A 27,885-nucleotide genomic window follows, 5' to 3' on the forward strand; every position below is an offset into this window, starting at 1 on the left:
GTCTTGGGTCTCAGACAGGTTGCAACTGGTGCCGTTTTATAAATTTGGGGACGCACCTGTCTGTGACCCAAGCGGAAGCCCAGAAACCTGACTTCCACACGCCCAACCGCACACTTTTTCGGGTTGGCCGTTAGTCCGGCCCCTCTCAGTGAAATCAGGACAAGCCTGCAAGTAGAGGTCTTCACGGGTCCAAAAATTCATGCCCGAACCAGAAGAGACCCGTAATGTGCTACACCGAACCGACCCGGACCCGTCTATTATTTCAAAAGTTGGACCCGGACCTGTGCAGACCCGAGAAATGCCATAAATGTACTGCCCGGACCCGACCTGGACCCGTCTATTATTTGAAAACTGGACCCGAACCCGGCGGGAAGACACAAACCCGACTGGACCCGATTGCAGGGCCGTTTGAAGGAATTTGGGGGCCCCAAGCAAAATGGACATGGAGGCCCCCCAAGCCCCCCTCCCCCCACCCCACCCCACACACACACACACACACACACACACACACACACACACACACACTTACACACACTTTATATGAATAAAAAAGGTTTACAGTGCAAATACTGCTGTTGCATACTGTGCATAAAAAATAAAAAATTACAGTGACATAAGCTATGAAAAAAATCATGTTCCTCTGCCTTTTTCAGCTTAAATAATGTTTATAGATGGGTAAGGTTACAAATTATTTATTAAGTAAAAAGACTGTTTGCTAACAGTTAAATGACAATTAACTAAATATTAAATAACTAACAATTTACCAATGATTGTTATTATAAAGTGTTACAGAAAACTTAAAGATATGTTAGCATTTCCATATTTTGATATTAGAAGGGAAGGGATGCTGCTTTCACTACCAATGCTTAAAAACATCCCAAGCTAATGTTTGATGCACGGAATTTATTGTGTGGTTTTCCTAACCCCCATTGGTAAATAGATTATCACGGTGGAATAGTTATGCTATGCCACTTTCATCAAAACCTATTAGCTATAGCAATGTCATGTCATTAAATACGATAAACACTGATTCTGGAACTCCTTAAACCGTTAAAAAACATATTACAGTATGTAACGTTAACCATATTCCGTCCGTTCGGAAAAAAATTTGCACTAACTGTTCGTTACAAGCAGCAATTGCCGTCAGGCAGGTAGCTAACATAAACATATTTTTGCTAGCCTAATGTTACCTACTGCAAAATTACACCATTTGTACAAGACAAGTAGAGCTATTTTTATGCAGTGTAATTTATTACTTTACCACTATCTGGTATTTTTCTTAACCTTCTATTCCTTTCTCTTCTTTCTTTTCTTGCTTCCTGAAGCATAATTCCGCTTCATGGTAACTCCCGAGGAGGTTTGTATTTTGCGGGCAGCAGAGATCGCGTGGTTGGCTGGCTGCTGTCAGCGACTACTGAGGGGGCCCCCTTGAGGGGGATTCCGATAACAGTGTCATTGCACTTTACTGCATTGACTATCAAAGGGGCGCTCACAGTTTGTCGTTGCGTTTTATTCTTAAACAGTCGTTGTCTTTGCCTGTCCTGTTCCGACGGGCCTGCCCGATTGTCACATATTATTTCACACAAGTTGCGAAAAATAAAACTTTTTGTCTTACCTAATTTTAGTAGCCGTCGTCTCACTTCCTTGTAACGATAACGTTACCTGACTGACTGTGATGCATTACAATCCACCGACAAGAAAGTTATATCCATGTTATTTCTCTCGTTATTGCAAGCTTAATCCACTCATTATTTCAGCTTTAATTGATGTCTTGATGTCACGGTGATGGATGACAAATGCAACTTTGCACATGTAAGTTACATTCTGACTCGAGTTAACTCGCACAATAACTTTAACCGTTTGCCCTTTTGAACTATAATAACGATTGCTCGTTCAGTGCCATGGCCGCTGACGTTATTTATTTGCTATCATATCTGTGCTCTTTGCTCTGCATTGAGTCTGAATCTGACCACCAAAACTTTAAGATTAAACAAGACGGTTCATTTATATTATTATAAAAATAGGAGAAAATGTAAAGCGCGGTTTGGCGGAAGCTCTGGTTGCCATAGAAACATGACATGCGCTTGAGACTGCGCGCTCTGCTTCTAACCTCTAACGGCAGAGAGAGAGAGAGAGAGAGAGAGAGAGAGAGTGAGATCGCTCTTTTTTTTGGCTCACACTTTCTTTACCTAATTTTACAAGTTGCAAAAAAACACAAGCAGTGCTGACTGACTCATTCTGACTCTGATAGAGTCCGATGACTCCGATCGCACGGGTATTATACACAATGTTAAACAGACCCGGGACCCGAAGTAATAGATTCGGACCCGACCCGGACCCGGACCCGGCTGATCATTTAAAATATAGACCCGAACCCGTACGGGTCCCGGGTCGGGTCCCGAGTCGACGGGTCTCGGGTACACTGTGAAGACCTCTACCTGCAAGTGCTGCATATGATGCTGCCAGTCGTTGCTATAGATGATAATATTATCCAGATAGGCAGCGGCATATGCAGCATGCGGCCGGAGAATTTTGTGCATGAGACGCTGAAAGGTGGCCTTAGCCCTGAACAACCCGAAAGGAAGTTTAACAAATTGGTGTAACCCAAATGGCGTTGTGAAAGCTGTTTTTTCTGTGGACATAGGAGATAAGGGGATCTGCCAATACCCTTTCGTTAAATCCAGCATCGAACAAAAAACGAGCAGTACCCAGCCGATCAAGCCATCAACCCGCGGCATTGGATATGCAGCGAATTTTGACACAGAGTTCAACTTGCAATAATCCACACAAAATCGAACCGAGCCGTCCGCTTTAGCCACTAAAACTATCGAGCTCGCCCAATCACTGCTGGATTCCTCTATTAATCCCATCTCCAGCATCGCCTCTAATTCGATCTAAATCAATCTTTTTTTGTGTGTTCAGGCAAGCGATATGGTTGGCTGCGCACTACCACTCCCGGCTCAGTCTCAATGTGGTGTTGGATAAGGTCAGTTCGAAAAGGTAGGGACGAGAACAGCAAATTCTGTTTGCAAATTGGCCACATCAGTGAGCTGTGAGGGTGAGAGGTGATCTCCTCCTAGGGCCAGCGTGAGAGATTGACTTTTTTTTTGTTCGCCTCTGGCCCGAGATCCTCCTCTCCACTCACCACCGTCGCCAGCATCACTGACTCCGCCTCCCCCCACCTTTTAAGGAGGTTGAGATGGTAAATCTGATGTGCCCCATTCCTGTCTGTTGGTACCACCTCATAATTGAGATCCCCGACTCAACTGTGTGACCTCAAAGGGTCCTTGCCACTTAGCGATTTGGAGCTAGAAGTTGGGAGCAATACAAACGCTTTATCTCCCGGTCCAAACTCACGTAACCTAGTTCCCCTGTTGTATAGCCGGCTTTGTTTGTCCTGAGCCTGTAAGAAATTTTCCATAGAGAGCCGCCCCAAAGTGTGGAGTTTTGTTCTCAGGTCCAGTTCAAATCGAATTTCGTTCTTACTGTTCGAAGGTCCCTCCTCCCAAGTTTCTCTAAGGACATATAAGACCCCGCAGGGTTGACGCCCATAGTGAAGCTCGAAGGGGTGAAACCCCATGAAGGCTTGTGGGACCTTGCGCACAGCAAACTAGAGGGGTTCCCACCACTTGTCCCAATTTTCCTGAACGAACTTCCGAATCATGGTTTTTAATGTGTGATTAAATCGTTCCACCAGACCGTCTGCTTGTGGGTGATAAAAGCTGGTGCGAATCGATTTAATGCCCAAACATTCGTAAAGTTCGCGAATAGTCCGTAACATAAACGCCGTGCCTTGATCGGTGACAATCTTTTTCGAGATTCCCACCCGGAAGATTAACTGAAACAGCACGCCTGCTACGCTTTTTGTGGAAATATTGCGTAGCGGCACTACCTCTAGGTATCGCATTGCCTAATCCACCAGAACTAATGCAAAGCTATGCCCCCATGCAGATCGTTCTAATGGCCCGATGAGGTCCATGACAATTCGTTCGAAGGGGACCTGCATAAGAGGGAGTGGGCACAATGATGCTTTTGGATTGGCAGGTGGATTCACAACTGACATTCCCGACAAAACGCGCACCACCTGCGCACGTTCTCGTGAATGCCCGACCAGAAGAATCGGGTCATTAGACGATTAAGTGTTGCTGATTGTCCAAAATGCCCGGCCATCGGATTAAAATGAGCCACCTGGAAAAACATTTCCCGACGACTTTTCGGTATCAACAATTGAGTGTCTTGGGTCGCTCGATACAACTTCTCTTTTACAATAGCAAAATAAGGATATGAGAGCGGTCAATTTGGTTGGAGAAGCTTCCCGTCAATAGCACAGACCTGTTCAAAGGCATTTTTGAGCGTTTCGTCCTGGGACTGTTCCAGGGGAAAATCCTCACGCACTGTGTGGAATCTCCTTTCAAGAGCGCTCCGTTCCCCTGCCTCATCTCCCATTGGTCCCGGCTCAGCTTCTCCTACCTGAGAGACCGCCCCCCTTCCCTGCTCACCTTTCTTCCAAGAGACATCTCCACATAAATACCCCAATAATACACTAAAATCTGGCCAATTTGTCCCCAAAATTAGAGGATGTCGGAGGTGCGGGCTAACTGCAACCTATACATTATGCTTTTATCTCTGAAATTGAATCAGGCTTTGATGAATGGAGGTTTGGTTACATCCTAAATCCACCAAAGCCTAAAACATATCCCTCTTAATACTCACAGGTATCTGGTACAGGCCAGCTTGATCAGGGGCGGCCTGTGGAGCGCCCGGGACCCGGATCAGTGTTTCCACCTCCATCACCGGACACTGATCAATCCGATCAATAAAATGACCAGGGTCCCCGCAACACCAACAGGCCTGGGCCGCCGCTCTAGTGGCGGGAAGCAGGTCATGGAATTGGCGTGAAGAGAGTGGAGGAACGCTTTCTTTGCCGATGCTGTTCTAGGCTCCGGCTGACCCGCTGGAGAATGGCGCGTTTCAGGTCTCTATAGACCAGAAGGTTCTGGACTGGCAGTTGTTGTGCCTCTCCGGGCAGCAGAGGTATGAGCCTCACTGGCCAGTCCATGGGTGCCCACCCACAGGCTTCAGCGGACCTCTCAAACAGGTCAATGAAGGCCTCTGGATCGTCCTGTGGCCCCATGTTGTTGAGAGGCACGTGAGTGGGCAGGGCTGGGGCAGATGGAGTTTCTGTGGCCCTGTGTTCCTGATGCAGATTCACGAGCGATTGGATGACGGCCACAAATTGCGATCCTGAAGGAGACTGCATGACGGTGGCGGCATTCTTCTTCCTTCCAGGGTTTCGACACTAGTGTGATAAGGTTCAAAGGTTGGAAGGAAGAAGACAGGGTCGGCGTGACTGGGACTTGTACAATTTTATTGGTATAACTTCAAAATAACAACAAACAAAAGACGCCCACACAGCGCATTCACCATAGCCTGAAAATATGATAATAAATGCGCTGAAATATGAAGAGATATAGGCCAATGGGGTTTATAAGTAAGCAGACCAGCGACACTAATCCTACAAATGACAACTCTGCAAACCCTTCGACTTCTGATGATGCAGTTCATCTGGATACCACATCTAGCCCAGTTGATCTCCCTCAGCTGTCTCCCAGTCTATCGTCTATTCCTACAACCAGCACAGCCAGAATCCACTGTTCAAGTGAGTGCTGCCGGTATCTTACCAGATCTAATCAATAAATCTAGCTGTACTGAGTCAAACTACAAAGCAAAGACACAGGTGTGGCAGGGGGGCGTGGTTCAGCGAAGTCTGTGACGGGAGAGAGGATCGGGAGACAGGTGCGGCGTGAGTGGGTTAAGTGTGAATGACAAATACCTGTGTCTTATTTCAGTAATTGGCGTGGGGAGACGGATAAAAGCCACGAGGAAACGAGAGAGTGGCTGAGAGAGACCGGTGGAGACTTGTGGGTGAACTGGACTGTGACGGGAGAGAAAGAGAGGAGAGCACCGAGAGCGAGAGACATTGAGTGACAGCTGATTGCCGCGAATTAAGTCTGTTTTGTCCAGCGCGTGTTGCGCGACTTTTGTTTATGTTGAAAGAGTTTTGAATTTGAATAAACACCCACAGTCTCCTCAAGCCGACCCTGTCCTCTTCCTTCCCTTTATCTGAACGTTACATCTGTTACAACAGGGAACCGGCTCCTCAAAAAAAACAAAAAAAGGTTTCAAAGATTTCCCCCGGCTGACCTTATGTGAAACGCAGGGAAAACTTTTCTGCATGCCGTGTCGCTTTTGCGCAATCAATGGACTGGCACTAAATAATAACATTTAACCTGCATTTTCCGTGCAAGGTTTCCATAATTGGAAACATGCTTTAATGTCATTTGGGGAACATACAAAAAGCAAAAATCATAGAGAATGTCTGGCTCAGTTTCAGGTTTTTGTCTCACAGCAACCTAGTGTGGCAGTACAGACTCACGGTTAAAAGCAAAGCAGAAATATGCTAACAAAACAACTAACCTCTCTCAGCTTTCTGATGGGCCAAGACATCACTATAGATGGTCAGGAAAGCGATAACTTTTACAAGTTAATGTCGCTAAGGTCTGATGACTGCTCAGACATTAAACGCTGGCTCAGTGAGAAGAATTACATGTCCCATGACAATCAATGAGATGATGAATATAATTTTACTCGATGTACTACGAACGGTTTTGTCTCCCATTCGTGAAGGCTTTTATGCAATACTCACAGATGAAACTAAAGACATTTCCAACAAAGAACAACTTGTGACTTTGCTTTGCTGAGTGGACGACATACAAAATTCAAGAGGATTTCATAGGACTTTTTGATTTGCCAAAAAACGATGCTCACAAAATTTTCAGAGCAATAAATGACATTTTGATCCGCTGCAATATAATGTGTGATTTGTGCAGAAGACAGGCATACGACGGCGCAGCGAACATGTCCGGTCACTTGGCAGGCGTCCCTGCATGCTTTAAAGAGCACAATCCCACGGCTGTCAATGTGCACTGTTTAGCACATTGCTTGAACTTATGCCTTCAAGATGCTGGGAAAAAATGTAAGCTGATACGAGATTCATTGGATATTGTGCAAGAAGTGACTCAAAAACGAAACCATGCATTCAAAGCATTAACAAATGAAATGAGACCCGACACTTAAAACCTAAGAACCCTCTGTCCAACGCGATGGACTGTGCGCACTGATGCAGTGAAATCAAGCATCGACAACTATTCTGTTCTGGTAACCCTAATGACAGAAATCACAGAAGAATCCCATGATGAATGCGGTAGGAAAGCTGCGGGCATTTTGGTCAACCTACAAAGATTTACCACATATTTCAGTCTGCGTCTTGCTTACATGATTTTCTCTCCAACCGAACAGTTATCCAAGACATTACAAACAACTGACATGACACTAAAGAGGCTTAAAGGTGAACTAAGTAACTTTTTTACCTTAACCGAACAGCTTTGGAGTCATTGTAATATTTATATTACTGATTTCGTGTTGAATGGTGGTCATCTCGCACCCCCCTGCTGCCTGTGAGCCGCAAAACCACCCTTGCAACTTTGGGCCGGCGAGCCGCCGGCCTGAGTGTTAGGAAGTATCGTGTGATATCAGGTCTCGCGAGGTAACGAATTGCTTTACGGCAAAAAAACAGATCTGATAAAATTCTGATAAAATGAGCATCAAACAGAAATAACCCGGCGCCGTATACATGTGGTGTTGGGTGCGCGCAGCTCTTAAAGGGGCCATACCTTATTTCCACTCGTTACAGCGTCCATCCCACTGAACAGGTACCGGTGTACAGGGGGAGGGGATCCGGCCGTGAGTGAGAGCCATCTCTGCGTGAGTGCTATTCACGACAGTACAAGTGCTGTTTGACAAAAACGGAATTCTTACTGAGTGCTGCTTTAAACTGCAGTTGCGATCGCACGAAGTTTTATTCAATGGCAAAGGTCTCATGATGCATTTTCAAGCTTTTTACATCAGTAACATGCCACACATATACAGAGTTCTTGGCAAAAGTGGACATGATTGCCATTGCTGAAGAATTCATCCAGCATAACGAGCTACGCAGACTATTTTTTTGGGAAGTTTGAGGTGTGCTAAGAAATTGTTAGTTTCACAAGTATTGCTTTTGTTGTGATAGATAGATTTGCTGCTATGCATAATGCCATGTGTAGTGGGTTAAAATTAGGCCCACCTTTTCTTTTGATACGTTCCGCGAACCATGTTGGCTACGTTTTATACGTTGCCCAATGTGTCAGCTATCGGCGTAACGTCTCGGGTTACTCAAGAAACCATGAGAGAACGAGACATTGCGTAAGCTGCAGTGTAAAAACCTTCCAAGTGTTTGTTGTATGCTATAGCTCAGTCGAAAGATCGGGGCCTTCCCATGCTTGAGTGCCATTGGCCCAATGTGTCAGCTATCAATGCAATGTCTCATTCGCTCCTCTCAGGGAACCATAGTTATGCGAGTAACCCGAGATGTTTTCGCAGCACTGTCAATAGCACAATGGAAGGAATGCATTGACGTCGCCTTCCTGCTGGAACACACTCTCTCAGCCGGACTGAGTGGCAGAAGCGCTGCTGCGTGACTGGATTTAATATGGGAAACTGCGAAAACACGAGTAAAACGAACGATTATTCGAGGTTGGACTCGATATAGTGTTCCTTACAACTTACCAAAGATTCAGTGATCCATGGATATTGACATGCAGATCACTTATAATTTTCCACAGCTCATGTCGTCTTGAGTTTTGTTTGTCCACTGAAATTTCTTGGAAAGATATTTTTGCAGTGTTTCATCAACAGAATTATCCAAAAACATGTTAAATAACAGTACAACCCACTAAAAAGATGAACTGTATCCATCACAGCCTCGCTCTCATTCCCGTTAAAAATCAAAGATGGTATAAGGTCTGTTGCAGGACTATGTAACTTGGCAAAAAATAATAAAAAAAGTAATAATAAGGAAGCAATATTTAGCTTACCCAATCTTTCCTAAGGCCAAAGACATTTAAAATCTTGAATGAAATTTATCCATCAAATTGCTTTTTACATGAGAGATTTTTTGGGAAAACAATTTATACGGATTTTGTGAGATCCGATAAACGTGTTTTTATCCCATGCGAATTTGTACATGAATTTTGGCTTTCATTTCAGAGTTGGATACAATTCTAAAGATATAACTCTACACCCTTTGAATGTGATCTCAATTAAAGTTGTAGTGTAAAAAAAAGTTGAGTGTTTGTAGATGATAAGAACCTAGAATTTGTGATAATAAACAATCTGATTGTTTTAGGTAAACACTTTATACACAGATGTAAATATTTATAGATTTAACCCCATTTCAACGGATGGAAGAATGATTTGAAGCTATTTGCAAAATCTCTTCAATGTATGGCAGACAGAAATGCCCTGAAACTTCTTTCTGCTGGACTTGTTTATGTTAGAATAAGACTCTCATCCCCTTTGTTTTTTTATTTCTTATTATTTCTTTTAAATGCTGTATCAACACGGAAACATGTTGGAAGTATGCCATAGATGTTAGCTACTTGAGTTCTGTTCAAGAAAACAGGATTTAAAATATATAATGCTATTTAACAATGTGGCCCTCTGCTGGTAGTTTGTAAATGTGTAGCGGCCCCCTATGCTGGTGGTTTGTAAATGTGCAGCGGCGCCCTCTGCTGGTGGTTTGTAAATGTGCAGCGGCGCCCTCTGCTGGTGGTTTGTAATGTGCAGCGGCGCCCTCTGCTGGTGGATTACTCGTGATTAAATCCTCCATGCGGCTCTGCTTGCACTGGCAGTGAAGGGAAGATGGCGGCTGGACCCGGAGCGGCCAGCTCTGGTCACAGCGGTGGCCGCGGTTCGTCTGGCGCGTTAGAGTCATCGCTGGACCGGCGATTTCAAGGAGTCACCAATACGATGGAGTCCATCCAGGGATTGTCCTCGTGGTGCATCGAGAATAAGAAACATCACAGCCTAGTCGTGCGCTGCTGGATGAAGTGGCTGAAGAGATGTGAGTTGCTAATGTTGCTAATGAACGCACACAAGCACAAACACTAACGGGATCTGAATGCAAACCTTGTCCCGATGACAATGCATTTTGTGTTTCGATGCACAGCGTTTGAGAAATGTCAGTTTGATTTGAACGCGCTGGCGTTTCTCGCGTGCACGCTGAGATGAATGTTGATTTTACAGTAAAGCTCAGTGCAGGGTCGCTCTGCAGGCCTGGGCATTTGAAACAGAAAGTTGGACACACTTCAGCCGGTTTTAAGAGACTTTAGAGAAGCATTGTGCATGAACATAATGGTGCAAACTCAATAGAGTTACAGAAGCGTGAGCCCCACGTAGATAAACAAGCGCTGTCAGTGTGGAGTTCAGATAGGCAATCAAGATGTCAGTTTGTTTTGGGTTTGAAATTTGAAGTATTGTGAAGGGAGTGTGAATATCTAGTGACTGGTCGAATCAACTTCCCTTGTATTGAACTCCAAAGCTGACAAAATAATGAATAAATAAATATGCGACGAAATGTTAAATAAATATAGGCCTACAAAGAAATGTAACACAAAATAAATGAGTATTTACATTTTATTTTATTATCTATGTATAGCATAACATGTATATCATTAGTATACAGACAAATAAATGTTGAAATAAATGAAGACAAATATACGTAAATAAATATATGTGGAAAAGGGGACAATCATATATAAATAAGGATATAAAAGTAGTAATACTAAATTTCTTTGTATATGTATTTAGCCTATGTATTATTATTATTATTTTTTTTTTTTACATTTCTTCCTTTCTTTATTTATTATTTTGTCAGCTTAGGATTTCCATACCCTTGCGATTCTACTGTTGGATGCTTGTCATTGACTCATCTGAAGGTTGCAACCTTTTTCAAATAACAAGAGGTCATATTTGATTTAAATCTAGCTATTGTTCACTGTCCTGCAGTCAGTGTTTGCACAGAACTTCAGTTTAAATAATCCTGAAGTTATGTTTAAATTGACCCAGAGCACTCAAAATTTTAGGTTTTTGAAGTGAGATTATGATTTTGTAACGCTTTATAACAAGGTTCCATGCATTATTTACACTAAATTCTGTATTGTGACTTTATGAATGAATATCTTTTTTCACACATTTGTTCATCTTGGTTAATGTTAACTTAAATAAACATACTTTTATCCATTGTTAGATCATGTTAGTTCTTTCTTAATGGTGTTACACCACTTTATTTCAATATAAAATGAATTGGTATATGTAGAAATTAGAGCTCCACCGATAGTTTTTATTTTTTATTTATTTATTTTTTATATATAATGATAGCTATGGTAGCCCACTCTGGCCGATACGTTTTTAAGATGGATACTGAATGAAAACAAACATAACATAAAATGTTGCTGAACTTTATTGCAAAAATTGAAGAACAGTACTGAACCATGAAAATGTACTGTAGGCCTTTTTTTAAATTAAAACATATTATTCTATTAATTATACCTTGATCATTCATGTTAGTTCATAGTGTAGCCTATTAACTAGTATAATGTTAAGAGACAACTTTAAAATGTAAAAAAGTATTATTAAATGTTGAAATTAACAATGAACAATACTTTTGTTAACCTTAGTTAATGTTACAAATGGAGTCTTATTGTAAAGTGTAACCATTTCAAATAAATCCAAACAGTCATGCTTAAAGATGGCCATATTTAAATATTTACATAATGACTATTGCAATTAGACACATGTAGCCTATGTTGTAGTATGTATAGGCCTACTCTCACACTTCATTTGCTTCTATTTTAGAACACTTGATTATCTAATCAAAATAACAAAATATTACAGTGACGATACAAATATCGAATACATTTCTGAATGTTTTACATGTTTCTGTCGGCTGCATGACGATGCAGTTTGCCTTCTCATGACTCTAGCTTTAAATATGCAACTTTGCTGAATAACGATAAAAGCGACTAGCTGGATATAAACTAATGCAAATAGATGGTAACAATCGTGACCGTAAACACTTGGGTCTGACTTGCATGTGTTTTTGTCACATTTTTTTTAACCGCTTGAGGTACTACTAATATTAGCGGCCTTGATGGCAAACCTACTGCTGTTCTTTAATATTGCAGCATCTAGTCAACAAATGTATTAGGCTACTTTGTAATGATATGAAAGCACGTACGGTAGTGTACTTTATAACATAGGCTACCATTTTGTTGTCTAATGTCCACATCTGAAGTGTCCATGCAGTGCCCAGCCTCATGTCAAAACAAACAGCACGAGGCGTCAGTGACAGAATTGTATTTGGCCTCTAGAGGCTGCTCTCGTACTGTATAATTCCAGCAGCCATCTAATATTTCTATGCCATCACTGTCAATAAGTCATTATTGTAGAGGTAACGGAAGTTTTTATGAGCATTGTAATGTTGTTTAAAGCAGATTTTAAATCATGCTGTGGAAATACAAACCGGAAGACGCAACACAACGAGCACAGCGCTGAAAAGGGGCGGGGCTACATGAGGTCTTTACCAAAGTCCCTTTAAGGCTAGTCATTTCACTCGGCGGCCATCTTTGAAATACCTTTCGAGCATCTACTGTATTCCAGTCATTAGGGCTGCACGATTAATCGCAATTTCCATGTAATCGCATTTTGAAATCGCAAAGGCTGCGATTTGTTTTTTATGCGCATAAAAAAAATCGCAAAACGCGTTGCGGTTTCGTTGCAATTAATCATGCAGCCCTACCAGTCATGCAAGTACTGCTCCTATCTTTTTAAATGGGGAAACATCAAATTGATTTTCACTTTTGTTGTCGCATGTTTTCTCATCGAGCTCCCCCTACAGCTGTGCGGCGTATATTTACACAACACTGTCATAAAAAAACTCACTCGCGGCACTTTCCTCCCGCTTTCTACCGCTGCTCATGTGCTTTTGTTATTATCGGAGCCGGCCAACTTTATCGTGTGGAGCTAGGCCTATGTCTACCGAGTGGGTAATACATCATACACCGTTTCATAGAGTTATGTCGAATTGCCTTAAAGCAGTTTGTGTTTCTCGCTCGTTCTCGCTTCTCACGAGACTTCTATTTCCAACTTACCGGGACATTATTCCCCATGTTGCAAGGTTGGTTTTCCGCCTGGGGGGAGTGGGGAAAGTCACCATTCTCTCCAGAACAGGTTATTAAACCATTCAAATGACTTCTAAACGGTTTTATTAAGTTGAAATAGTTGCCAAGTGCCCCTTTAAACTGATTTGGCTTCGTGCCGCGCATAAAAAAAATCGCATCCTTTGTCAAATCGCGTGTGGTTTAATTTCGATTAATTGTGCAGCCCTAATAACCAGCCAATGCACATGCGTAGGGCCCTATGAAATCCATTTTATTTTTTCCCAAATTCCGTTTTTTCCGTTTGAATTTTTGGGAATTCATTTTTTTTTACTGTTATTTTAGTCATAAAGAGAGTGTGCTTTTAAAGTTAATGATTAAAATGTATACAGATAAAATAGGAATGACCTTTAATTACAGACATTTACTCAGTAGCCTTTTCAGGACAAATACTGCATGATGCAACATGACACTGCACTCTTCAAGTAACAACAAAATATGGTTATGAGCTTTAAACTGTTCAGTAAAATAAATAATATTAGTTTAAAGTTTAAATAAGTCACACTCTGTCTCTCTCTCGCCCAGTGTCGCTCGCGGAGTTCGCTTCGCTTTTGTCCAGTCCTGCGCCTCATATGGCGCTTTTCCACTGCATAGTACGGTACGGTTCGGTTCGGTACGGCTCACTTGTGGTGCTTTTCCACTGCATAGTACGGTACGGTTCAGTTCGGTACGGCACGCTTTGGCGCTTTTCCACTGCATAGTACGGTACGGTTCGGTTCGGTACGGCTCACTTGTGGTGCTTTTCCACTGCATAGTACGGTACGGTTCGGTTCGGTACGGCACGCTTTGGCGCTTTTCCACTGCATAGTACGGTACGGTTCGGTTCGGTACGGCACGCTTTGGCGCTTTTCCACTGCATAGTACGGTACGGTTCGGTTCGGTACGGCACGCTTTGGTGCTTTTCCACTGCATAGTACGGTACGGTTCGGTTCGGTACGGCTCACTTGTGGTGCTTTTCCACTGCATGGTCCGGTACGGTACGGCTCGCTTCGGCTCGCTTTAAATGGTACCTGGTCTGTTGAGGTTCCAAGCGTACCGTACCGGTACTAAAATGTGACGTAAAAACACTGCAGATCACTGATTGGTCAGACAGAATCGTCACTACCAGCGTCATTGGACACTAAACCCGCTAGATTTAAATAACCAGTAGACAACAGCCAACGCGGTAGCATCTGTTTTTTAAACTTTAAAAAGAAATGGCTGAATCGTGGTCAGTGGACGAGGTGCAGACGTTCCTCTCGTTGGTTGCCGAGGAGCGGATCCAGCGAGAGCTGGATGGGGCAAAACGGAATGAAAAAGTGTTCCAAGAAGTAGCTCAGCTCTTAGCCGCACACGGCTATCACCGGACCTACAAGTGTAGGGACAAAATAACGATCAGTCCCACCCACTTTGAAAAGGTACTAACTGCGGTGGAAAAGCAACCGAGCTAAAGCGAACCGAACCGTGCCGTACCGAGTCGAGTCGTACCACGCAGTGGAAAAGCGAAGCGAGCCGAACCGTTCCGCGCCGAGTCGAACCGTACCGAGCCGAACCGAGCCGTACCAGCAGTGGAAAAGCGCCAATAGACAGACGTGGTGTGTATGTGAGAGAGACGCGTGAGTGATAGAGAGACGGAGGGAGAGCGGGAAAAGGAAATACAACGGAAAGAATACGCTGCGTGTTTTAAATAGCGTTAAAAAAATGAACGAAACGCAATATGTGGCGGCCGGAGTTGATTTTGTGGCCGCGAATTAGTCTATGTGTGGGAAAGACTGCATAAAAGTCACGTGCGAACTGCTCGGCTCGGTAATGAGGGCTTATAGCGTTGAGTTTCTTAACTTTTTCGCCGAGGAAAGCAGAGCCGTGGAGAGCCGCTTCGCCATGCTTTCATTGTTTTGATGCCGTCATAGGCTTTATGCCGAGCGTCACGTGACCAAACCGGAAAACGGGTCTAATTGCATCCGCTTGTCAGAGAAAGTGTTAACGGCCGTAAGAACGAACTACGATATCTATGGATTTCTATGGTAATCAGCTAACCTACTAAGTTCACTTTGTTATTGGTGTTTCAATATCTAAACGTTAGTGTGAAGAAGAAAAATAAAAAAACTTTTAAATATCAATCTGCACATGCGAGGGACATTGGTTATGCTCATTTTTGCTTGCTCCTTTTAAGTTATCTTGAGTAAAACCGCAAAAATGATGAAGCGACCTGAATCGGAAGCGATGTGATCTGTTTTCCGGCTTGGTCACGTGACGCTCGGCATAAAGCCTATTGGAGCTGTTGTGTCGCGTCGCCCCGCCCAGATTTGCTTCCCCCGGTCTGCATTTTCACCAGACATAAGTTCTTCTCCCACACAAAAACAGAATTTCAATCCAAATATGTAAAATTCCACGAAATTCCGCGTTAACACTAGATTCCGCGTTAATTTGCCAATTCCGTAATTCCGTCCGCGATTCCGTGATCGCGGAAATCATAGGGCCCTACATGCGTGTCTCAGAACATTGACTTTCTATAGGAACTGGAGCTTCTAAAGGCAGCTGCAGCGATGCAATGACTTTTCCAATCGATGATTGGCTCTTTTATTTATTATGCCATATTGCAAGTTGCTCTTTCTCCCATTCATAGTTCTTCATGATTTCACCAAGTAGAACATGTTCCTGGATGAATATTCTTGTTGATTCTGGAACAACATTCCAATCAACCAATCAGATTAGATGGATAGGTTTACAGTTAATGTCAAGTTTAAGCTTACAACAAAGGTTACACCATTCATATCCACCTATAATTTCCCTCTGATTTCAGGGAGAAGTTATGGATAGGGATAGGTTTAGTAGTAGGGATGGTGTTAGGACTATGTTTTTGGACAGGATTGTTTCAGGATCAACAAAAGATGTTAATCCAGGAACATGTCTGTCTTGGCAAAATTACAATGACCATCTTTAGTTATAGTTCTTGGTCTGAATGGACCTTCATGCTGTAATGAACTTTCACGTGCCTCTGATCGCTTATGTTGTTAATGGTGTGGTCATTTCAGCAAAAAAAAATGCTTCATTCAGTTTAACAACATTGTTAAAGAGGGCAAACTTTATCATTTAACTGAACTGTGCATGCATTTTAGGCACTTAAAGTGTGTATTGCTTTGTCCATAAATGAACATCCTTGAATGAGCAGCCTATTTGCTGCATCACTGTTCTAGGATGCTGTTAATATGCTGTTACATTAGTGACATTTTTGGCGAAACTTCATGGGCAAAAAAAGGTTCATTGTCAATAGTGATGCATGAAAGTCCCTTTCAAACCTAGCTTCTTTTTTTGGACCACATGTGAGTTTGCGAGACCAACTTGAACATGGGAGAAATCTGCATGGGCAACTTTGGGTAAAAGGACATTGAGTCTTTTAAGTGACATGCTATGGAAGGACATGATTAAATTATGCAGATGTACTGTATTTCCATTAGTTCCACTGATGATGGTTATATAAAGCAGAGCTTACTTCTGAATAAATATGTTGTTAATAGAATTGTGACAAGTGAACATTGTAACCCTAATCCTATGACGCATGTAATCTTAAGTCAAAACTCATAACTTTCAGGAATATTAGGGATGCACAATATTATCGGAATGTCATCGGCATTAGCCCAATAAAGGCTTAAAATGAGCCATTGGCATCGGCTCGATATGAAAAATGATGCTGATATGCCTTGCTGATAAGATATGTTGATTATGCGCATGCGATGATGACCCACGTGTGCAAGGAGTGCTAGCAATAAGATCACGTCAGCAGTGTGGTCATTCTTGAACTTATGCACGTATGGTAATGGATTCACTATTTTGGATTTGCGCCTTTGCTTAAACTTGTGAATGCGAGTACAGAAGGATGTGTCTGGTTTGCTATACCCATCAACTGTCATATGAAACGCATAAACGTGTATTTGACGCACAAACAATGCATCTCGATGTTTTGTTTACGTGTTAAAATACACATATTTGAACTACCTGTCTGTCCATACAGTAACTGTACTCTGTAGCACTTAGTCTCCAACCCTGTTCCCGGACACCCACTGTCCTGCAGAGTTTAGTTCCAACCCTAATCAAACACACCTAAACCAGCTGATCAAGCTCTTCAGGCTCTCTTGAAAAGAGAGGGCTCTGTCTGCATCCCGCATTACTACAAACCAGGCACCCGCAAGTTACGCCTAGTACAAGTTATATATCAATAACTAAACCTATTAAAATATTAATAAGTACATTTTGTTATGTATGAAAGGTTTGTTATAAGTAGTGGTTGACCGATATATCGCCACGGCCTATATATAGGCCTATATTTGGCATTTTTTAAATATCAGCTGATCAGTTTTTCTGATTGGCCGATGTTCTGGAAGCGGGACTTTTATTTTGAAGCCGCTCTGGACTTTTATTTTGACGGGCGGCGCTGAGAAGAGATCGACAGCACCTGATCACACAGTGCTCACTCACATTCTCCGTCTGTCTTCATTAGTTTACGATCTCAGTCAGTCACATCTATTACTTTGTTTGACAGAACTGGTAAACAAAGAAAGTAAATGGTATGCGAAGAAATAAAGCGTTTGCTTTTATATTAATTGTAACAGATAAGGCAAACAATCAGGCTAAAATATTGAGTTAAAATAATGGCAAATGTTTTTGAACCAAAAAAGCCTGTTGAATTGCACTACTTGAAAAAAAATATGCATTGCATTAACCCTGCTTGTATTTTATGCATTGTATTTTTAGGGCTTGCATTTTTATGGGCTGAAATTCAGCATGGTTGAATATTTAAGCTGTGAATATTTCAATTCAAAACACATTTTCATTATTACAAATTCAATAATCCATATTCCACTTCCAAAATATTCAAACTGTTTAAAAATACAACCTATAATATTCAACAGGCAATTTTCGGTCCATTTTATTTCGCTTTGTAAATTCAATGTTGACATCCAGAAACGGCAGGAAAAGCAGTAGATTACCTAGCATACTCTCCTTCTGCTGTTAGTCGACCTCACCAGCAGGGGGTGCAAGCGCGTGTTGTTGACGAAGACCAGAGCAACCGTTAGAGCAAGCCATTCATTCATGAAAACTCATTTACAGCAATTGAGCATGCATTACGTTTTTGTGATGATTATCTGGGTCAGTATATATGCAGAAAAGATGATATACACACAAAAGCTATGTTTATGTTTAATTCAATAACTTTCCTTGGTACTTTCCCTCTGTAGCCTACATGTTATCAGCTTTCTCTACCATAAACGGGATTATAATCGGTTTCCCTCAATACCTCATTATATTCAAGGATATCGTAGCTTAATGGACTAATACAGTGATATAAAAGACCAAACTTGGGGATGTAGGCTGTACTATATGGGCTACAGGCAAGCAGATGGACTCAGAATATGAACTAAACGTCTGCTAAATGACTAAATGTAAAATTAGCTTGACATTCACACATTTAGGGACCGTCTCTAAAGTTGCATACAACATTGGTATACACGTTTCTGACTTCAATGGCAAACTTCAATTTATTTGAATAAATATCAAAAATCTAAATGGTGCGCATTATGCCTGACACCTACATGAACACTTTACAGTCGGTTTTATGACTGCAAGTCGTTCTCTTCAAATGTTATTGAAGTTAGAAACGTGTATACCGATGTCGTATGTAACTTTTGAGACGGTCCCTAAATGTGCGAATCTCCAATGCCAAGCCAACTGTATGCCAGTATATCACTGGGAAACGCTCAGCATGAACTTTGTGCGTTAAGTTCATATTCTGAGTCTGCTTGCCTGCTAGTTTGGTCTTTTATATCACTGTATTAGTCCATTATGCTACGTTAAGCGTTTTCATATGTCCAGCAGGGGATTCCTGAAGTATTGAGTATGAACCCTAGTAGCTACTGCATGCAGCGCATCTCCGCAATATAACGTTAAGGCAACTAAACAACCAAGAGAAATATGTCTACCTTAAATGTAACATTGGATCTGTACATCAGCATCGGGGGAATAACATTATAATCTCGTTCACGGTAGAGAAAGATGCATGTAGGCTACACAGGAAAAGTAACCGTGAAGACACTGCATTTGACATAAAACATAACATAATAATGACGATAAAATATACACAAATACACTTGTTTGTTTGTTTGTTTTATTTGGATCCCCATTAGCTTCAGCATAAGCTAAAAGCTATTCTTCCTGGGGTCCTACAATCTTCCATGTGACAATACAGTTTATTACATCACATTACACACTATACGCACAGGACATTACACATTTAAAATACATATTGTACAATTAATGCCATTGATAACCAAAAATTAATAAAACATAATAAAAAAATTTTTTTTTAAAAATTGCTATTCCGAATAGATCTATATCAAGAACCAACTCACTAAGAATCCTACAACCGTATCTCCTTATATTAATTTAATACTAACTATCTAATTATCTTCAAGGTAATATTTCTTAAGTAAAGTTTTGAAACCATACAAAGTATATTGTTGTGTAATAGTCTTTGGGAGAGAATTCCATTCACACATGGCTCTATACCCAACTGAACGTTGAATTGATTTAGTTTTTACTCTGGGTAAAATAAAACTACCTCCTACTGCATGCCTCGTTGGATAATGATGTGTATCAATACTAAAGGATAGTCTTGTATATAAAATAAAAGGTGTTTTGTTTGTTATAACATTATACAAAAATACCATTAGTGAATACACCAATCTATTTTTAACTTTAAACCATGAAAGGTTTTCATGCATTTTGTCAACATTTGATCTAAACCCACATGAGAGAGCCACACGTGCAGCTTTATTTTGAATCACTTGTAGTTTTTTTTATATTAATTGATGAAGTATTTGACCAAACCACAGAATAATAATCAAGGTGTGAAAAAAACAAGGCATGAAGTACTTGTTTAACAATCTGTGGTGTAAAATGTTTTGCACACCTTTTAATAACAAAGTATTACCCATTTTAGTTAACAATTTCTGAACATGTCTGTCCCAACATAATCTATTATCAATCATCACTCCCAAAAGTTTGACCTCTTCTCGTTGCTCAACAGAATTTTGCTCTATGCTAAGTTCAAGTTTCGGTTTGGAAAGTAAAGAAAAAGGAGTTCCAACCAGTAAACAGGTAGTTTTAGATACATTAAGAACCAGTTTGTTGCTCCTTATCCAATCCACCACTAACTGTAACTCATTTTGTAATTTTGTATTCAAATCACCAATATTAGTTTCTGCTAAATATATAGTGGAATCATCAGCAAACATTGAAATGCTTGCCTTATCTAAAACAGATGGAAGATCATTGGTAAAGATTGTATAGAGGAGAGGCCCAAGACAACTTCCTTGCGGCACGCCATGTTCCACAACTCTTACGTTTGAAAAACTACCATTAAAATAAACTAATTGTCTCCTATCTGACAAATAACTTTCCATCCAGCAACTTAAATTGCTGTAAATGAGTTTTTATGAATGGCTTGCTCTAACTGTTGCTCTGGTCTTCGTCAACAACACGCGCTTGCACCCCCTGCTGGTGAGGTCGACTAACAGCAGATGGAGATTATGCTCGGTAATCTACTGCTTTTCCTGCCGTTCCTGGATGTCAACATTGAATTTACTGTCGAATTTTGAACCACTGAATTTGTGGAAGCGAATTTGCAAAGCGAAAAACAATGACCGAAAATTGCCTGTTGATAATTATAGGTTGTATTTTTAAACAGTTTGAATATTTTGGAAGTAAAATATGAAATATGAAAAAATGAATTTTTAATTATGAAAATGTGTTTGAAATGTTTTGAATTTAAATATTCACAGCTTAAATATTCCACCATGCTGAATTTCAGCCCATAAAAATGCAATCCCTAAAAATACAATGCATAAATGCAAGCATGGTTAGTGCAATGCATATTTTTTTTTCAAGTAGTGCAATTCAACAGGCTTTTTAGTTTCAAAAACATTTGGCATTATTTTACTTCCATACTAAAATACTTTCTCATTTACCGTCAACATTCAGCAAATGCGCATCTAAACAAATCTCTAAATATCTAATAAACATTTAATTTCAAAAACCTTGCAGATTTAATCGAATCCAGCTGTGATATCTTGTGAAGAGTGCATTTGTAGCCGTCATAAACGTGTTCCTGTGAGTGACGGTCGGTCTGTGTGAAGTGAGTGAATGCGAACAGAAGATCAGCTTCACAGGAGACGCGATCGAAATACTTAAAATCCTTCATGTGTTACCTTGTCTTTATTTGAATAAATTCGATTACCAGTGCGCACGAAATTACCAGATTACTGAGTGCCCTGTTACAGTGTGTGTTTACTTTTTATTCACATATTCATATATATTTAAACAATTACTTTATTTGTGAAAAATACTGTAATAGGATTGCAGATTCAAGAAGTTGCCATCTAAAGTATAAGCATGTTTATTTGAAAGATTTTTCATTCTAATTTATTAAATATTGATTAAAAATAAATATGAAGTGTATATATATAAAAATATCGGCCATCGGCCACCCTGCTCTCTAAGATATCAGCATCGACATCGGCCATCAAAAAAACCAATATCGGTCGACCACTAATCCAAATGGGAAGCGGCTTCTGGAACAAGAACAAATGTAGAGTGGTGGCACTTGATTTTGTCCATGGGAAATTGGTTGGTTGGTTCTTGGTTGTTGTTTGCTATTGGTGGATCTCATGTGAGTGACAGGTTGTCCCGCCAGTAAACACATCATCAGAGAAGAGAAGTTATTTCGATTAAAGATTATGAGGGAACATGGATAGATAAATAAATAAAAGCTGTTTGAATAAATAATTTATAATAAACTCCACAATATTCCATAAGAAAAATAGACTTCACGGCAGAAATGAAAGAGAAGAGAAATGAGTCGTTTTACGGATATAAAGTTTACCAGTTTATTAAACACCCCCGAAAAGCTGTGTGTTTGTTTACTGTTAGTTGTATCGAGTGTTTTGTGTACTTCGCTGTGTATGTTGATGATAATGAACAGGAGAGAGAGTTTATGGATAAGACTTTAATGTGCACTTTATACTGTCTTTATTCAGCTCTTGCTGTGATTTTCCGGAGTAAAAACTGACACTTGTGTGTGATGTACAATAAACTTCTTTAAACTCATCAGTATATTTTTGGCCATCATTGGGAGGCGGTCTGCTACAACAGGCTTGTACTAATAGTGGATAAAAGCATGATGAAAAATAAGTTTTAACTGTAATTAAACTAGACTATACCTGTTCTATCTCAATACAGCATATATTCTCTGGCTCTGTAGGCATTATTCTCCGACTCCGGGTCGAAAGGAACACTGAGAGTTTCTGTTTTGATATTATCCTTCCGTGTAATTAGATTGTCCTGACACTGAGTGTGAGCTCGTGAGGCTCCGCCCCCTGTGCAGCGGCAGCTGCTCATTTGTATTTACAGGGATACACACTAAAACGGCGAGTTTTTCTCAGACCCAAAAAGTGGCAATTTAAACATGCTGTAAAAAATGATCTGTTGGGTATATTTTGAGCTAAAACTTCACATACACACTCTGGGGACTAGGGATGGGCAATATGGACTTAAAAATATATCACGATATTTTCTGGCATTTATTGCGATAACGATATCAATGACGATATAAATACAATACCATATTCACCACTGTTTTTGGCTACAAGTGATAGCTGCATGCAAAGTAAAATGTACCCTTCACCAAATAGGCTCCTATAAAATACCAATTACCGTACATAAAATAATAATAAAAAAAAAACAGTAAAACAGTAAACACCATCCCTTGCAGAAATGGAAAAGTTGCATACGTTTCTTCTGTAAAAGTGCAGATAATGTTTAAATAGTGCAACTATACTGAAAAACATCACACAGTAATAATTCAAATCATTTACAAGTTTGAAATATAACAAATCTAACAACGAATAGTTATACTAATACTACTACGAATTCTGATACTAATAACAATATAAACCACACTAAGGATTTATGAGCAGCTGGGTTCATGAATATCATCACGTCTGCGTTTGCGCATTAGTTTCTGCTTGCTCAAAGCTGAATAATTCCAAATGAACTCCATTATTTTTACAGGAAAATACAACAAATAATATAATTTACATGTAGACGTCATGTACACTTCAATTCTGCGTGGTATGGAAGACTCTCTCTCTATCATCGAGTGCGTGAGAAACACGGAGCGCTCTCAGCAGTGACAGCACGTCATGCGCCTCAGTGTTTACTGCGCGTCAAATACACTGTGTATTCATTGAGATGAACTGATTTAGTGGGCTTTACGGATCACTTGACGGAGAGCGACACTCTCAAGCGCTCAGTCAGTGTTCGGCGAGATGGGCGGATGAAAATCTCTGTGTACCAGTTCCAGATTGTAGAGGTAGTTACTCGTTTAGCGATAAACTTCACCTCAGCTTCACGTCCGCCTTCCGCCATGCGCGTGAGCTGCAAATGTGTCCCGTCATAGGCTTTATCGTTATTATCGCGGGAAGACTAATTCTTATCGTGAGGAAAAATTTTAACGATATATCGCAAACGATAATATATCGCCCATCCCTACTGGGGACATCAAAGACTTATTTTACATCTTGTGAGAGACGGGGCATAATAGGTGCCCTTTGAATTTATTTGTTTTGGCTTATATAACTAGCCCTTTTATTTTTCATTCTTTATTTCACTTTATTGGTATTTTACATTAATATAATAAGGTCAATTATGAACATCCCTAATTGTAATTGTCTATCCAGTGATTTCATCTCCCACATTATTGTGATGTCTTTTAACTTAACTTATTTTCATATCATTTTTTTTTTCAGCCAATATTGACATGCTTTATTGCACTGAATTAATCGGCTTAATATGTAATTAATTCAATTACATTTTTAATACAAATTTGATTGACAGTAGTAGTAAAAACATCTTTAAAGGCCCATTCACAACTAACGATAACTACATTAGCATCCACATCAATGGACAATATTGTTATTTTTAATATACAGGTCCTTCTCAAAACATTAGCATATTGTGATAAAGTTCATTATTTTCCATAATGTAATGATAAAAATTAAACTTTCATATATTTTAGATTCATTGCACACCAACTGAAATATTTCAGGTCTTTTATTGTTTTAATACCTATGATTTTGGGATACAGCTCATGAAAACCCAAAATTCCTGTCTCAAAAAATTAGCATATCATGAAAAAGGGTCTCTAAACGAGCTATTAACCTAATCATCTGAATCAACTAATTAACTCTAAACACCTGCAAAAGATTCCTGAGGCTTTTAAAAACTCCCAGCCTGTTTCATTACTCAAAACCGCAATCATGGGTAAGACTGCCGACCTGACTGCTGTCCAGAAGGCCATCATTGACACCCTCAAGCAAGAGGGTAAGACAGAAAGAAATTTCTGAACAAATAGGCTGTTCCCAGAGTGCTGTATCAAGGCACCTCAGTGGAAAGTCTGTGGGAAGGAAAAAGTGTGGCAAAAAACGCTGCACAACGAGAAGAGGTGACCGGACCCTGAGGAAGATTGTGGAGAAGGACCGATTCCAGACCTTGGGGGACCTGCGGAAGCAGTGGACTGAGTCTGGAGTAGAAACATCCAGAGCCACCATGCACAGGCGTCTGCAGGAAATGGGCTACAGGTGCCGCTAGTGTTGTCACGGTACCAAAATTTCAGTATTCGGTACCAATACCAGTGAAAATCCACGGTTCTCGGTACCAATTTCGGTACCAAAGCTTAATTTAGATAAAATTTACATATATTAAAGTGTATATCACAGTTACAAAGATGGAAACTGTAGTATTAAAAACACTTTACAATAAGATTCTATTTGTTAGATAACATTAGATAAAATGACCTAACAACAAACCATAGTTAAATACTGTAGCAATTATTCTCCTTGGGGTTAATTTAAATATATACTAATACATTTTTAAAATCAAACGTTTTATCTGTGAACATTATTTAATGCACAATGAATGAAGTGAACAAACATGAACAATCAAGTGTTTGTATTAAATAACATTCACAAACATTAATTAATGTTGTAAAAATATATTGTTCACTCAATGTGTTGATGTTAACACATTAAGTAATGTTAATGAATGGTATCTTATTGTAGTGTTACCAAACTATACAGGAGATAAAACATGTTTTATTTGACTTAACTGTAGCCTACTTTTATTTAATCCAAAACTGCCAAAAATGTCACTCTTGCCTGTCTTCAAAACTTGAGAACCCTGTAGCTGATTTCCAATGCAAGGGCTAGAAATCAATTAATTCTTTGCTGATACTTCCTCGTCATCACGGAGAGCGCAGTTTGCACCGCTTTCTCCTCTCCACAAGCGCCGGCTCTCGCGTGTCTCCGCTATGCAACCATAAACAGTGACGCGCCTGGAAAAACAAGCTCGCGCGTCGCTTCTATTTTGAGCGCGCTTCCCGCGCGCCTACATTTGAAATTTGCACGCACAAAAAACGTGCTATGTGAACGTGTGAACGGCCCTTTATGGCAACGTGACATTAGCCTAATTCAACATATTTCCATATATGGCTCTTTCCTCCTTTCTTGTCAACAAGTGGATTCAGAGCCAACGCGTTAGCAGCCCCGCCGGTCGCCATGTCTCAGTGTTTTTATGAAGAGGACGCAACTCTGCACATTTCGGACAGCGCATCAAGAACCGGATTAACCCGGTACTCGGTACCTAGAAAAGCTGGTACCGTAACCGTTAATTTTTTTTAGTACCGACTTGGTACCGAAGTACCGAGTTTTTTGACAACACTAGGTGCCGCATTCCCCAGGTCAAGCCACTTTTGAACCAGAAACAGCGGCAGAAGCGCCTGACCTGGGCTACAGAGAAGCAGCACTGGACTGTTGCTCAGTTTTGCATGTCATTCGGAAATCACGGTCCCAGAGTCTGGAGGAAGACTGGGGAGAAGGAAATGCCAAAATGCCTGAAGTCCAGTGTCAAGTACCCACAGTCAGTGATGGTCTGGGGTGCCATGTCAGCTGCTGGTGTTGGTGCACTGTGTTTTATCAAGGGCAGGGTCAATGCAGCTAGCTATCAGGAGATTTTGGAGCACTTCATGCTTCCATCTGCTGAAAAGCTTTATGGAGATGAAGATTTCATTTTTCAGCACGACCTGGCACCTGCTCACAGTGCCAAAACCACTGGTAAATGGTTTACTGACCATGGTATCACTGTGCTCAATTGGCCTGCTAACTCTCCTGACCTGAACCCCATAGAGAATCTGTGGGATATTGTGAAGAGAAAGTTGAGAGACGCAAGACCCAACACTCTGGATGAGCTTAAGGCCGCTATCGAAGCATCCTGGGCCTCCATAACACCTCAGCAGTGCCACAGGCTGATTGCCTCCATGCCACGCCGCATTGAAGCAGTCATTTCTGCAAAAGGATTCCCGACCAAGTATTGACTATTGAGTGCATAACTGAACATAATTATTTGAAGGTTGACTTTTTTTTTTGTATTAAAAACACTTCTTTTATTGGTCGGATGAAATATGCTAATTTTTTGAGGCAGGAATTTTGGGTTTTCATGAGCTGTATGCCAAAATCATCAGTATTAAAACAATAAAAGACCTGAAATATTTCAGTTGGTGTGCAATGAATCTAAAATATATGAAAGTTTAATTTTTATCATTACATTATGGAAAATAATTAACTTTATCACAATATGCTAATTTTTTGAGAAGGACCTGTAAGTGTGAGCTGCAGTTTTGTCGTCTGCTGCGTTAAATGCTTGAACTCTATCAGCAGGATTGATTCTGATTGGCTTTTGTTTTTATCGGTCATCAACAGGAAATAATCATTTTGAGGTTGATTCCAACAATATTGTTCACTCTGTGTCATTATCGTTATAGTTATGGTGTGGACTTTGCTATTCTTTTGAATTTAGAACAATTTTTAAAACTATTTCTTTATCATTATCATAGTAATCGTTCTTGGTAGTTACATTAAATTGTAGGGGTGTAACGGTTCACAAAATTCACGGTTCGATACGATACACTTGTCACGGTTCGGTTCGGTACGATTCGGTACGTTTCCGATACAGCAAAAAGAAAGAAATGCCAGAGAAATTTTCTTGATTTAATTTTTTTAATTATATTTTTATTAAAACTAACATCATAAAGTATGATATTTTTTTACTTTGAGCAATGATGGAGCTATACTTGACTTGACAGTAGCTAACTACTTTTTGCAGCAAGTAGCGGTGTAGCGCGAGCAAAAGCTACATTGTGTGTTGTTGAGCCTGCGCGAATCAGCGCGATGCAAGGATATTCTTCTTCTTGTTAGATTACAAACTAATTTTTTTGCCATTACCGCCACCTGTTGTTTAATCACGCATCTTGCGGCTAACGGTTCACTGACGTACAGAAGACCTCAAGCAAAAATTTAAGGACGCACATACAGGTGATTAATGGCCATTTTAAATGTATTAATTATCCTGCTTTGTTGCTTTCTATGTTACATCAAATTTCTATTTCTAATTTAATTACATTGAACCGCCAATGATCTGTCTGCCAGTTTGGTAATGAACATAAAAGACCACTAAACTAAAGTTTGCGCCATCGTGTTTCAGTTGAACAAAAAATGTAATCTTAGTTTTTTTATCGCACGACAAAGGCTTTGATCTAATTAAATTGGTGTATAGATTTGTTGTGACTGGTTTCAGAGCGAACCAA

General features: G+C 40.4%; 1 protein-coding gene across 1 annotated transcript in view; it reads left to right on the forward strand.

Moving 5' to 3' along the window:
- The first annotated feature begins 9,758 nt into the window (after positions 1 to 9,758).
- Positions 9,759 to 27,885, forward strand: part of rprd2b (regulation of nuclear pre-mRNA domain containing 2b) — a 39,700-nt gene continuing 21,573 nt past the window's right edge. The window contains exon 1 of the mRNA XM_056257842.1: positions 9,759 to 10,000. Coding sequence (XP_056113817.1) covers positions 9,799 to 10,000 — 202 coding nt within the window. The 5' untranslated portion in view covers positions 9,759 to 9,798. The remainder of the gene's footprint in view (positions 10,001 to 27,885) is intronic.

Source organism: Rhinichthys klamathensis, unplaced genomic scaffold (genome assembly GCF_029890125.1).
Source record: "Rhinichthys klamathensis goyatoka isolate OS25496 unplaced genomic scaffold, OSU_Roscu_1.1 h1tg000006l_1, whole genome shotgun sequence".
Taxonomy (NCBI): domain Eukaryota; kingdom Metazoa; phylum Chordata; class Actinopteri; order Cypriniformes; family Leuciscidae; genus Rhinichthys; species Rhinichthys klamathensis.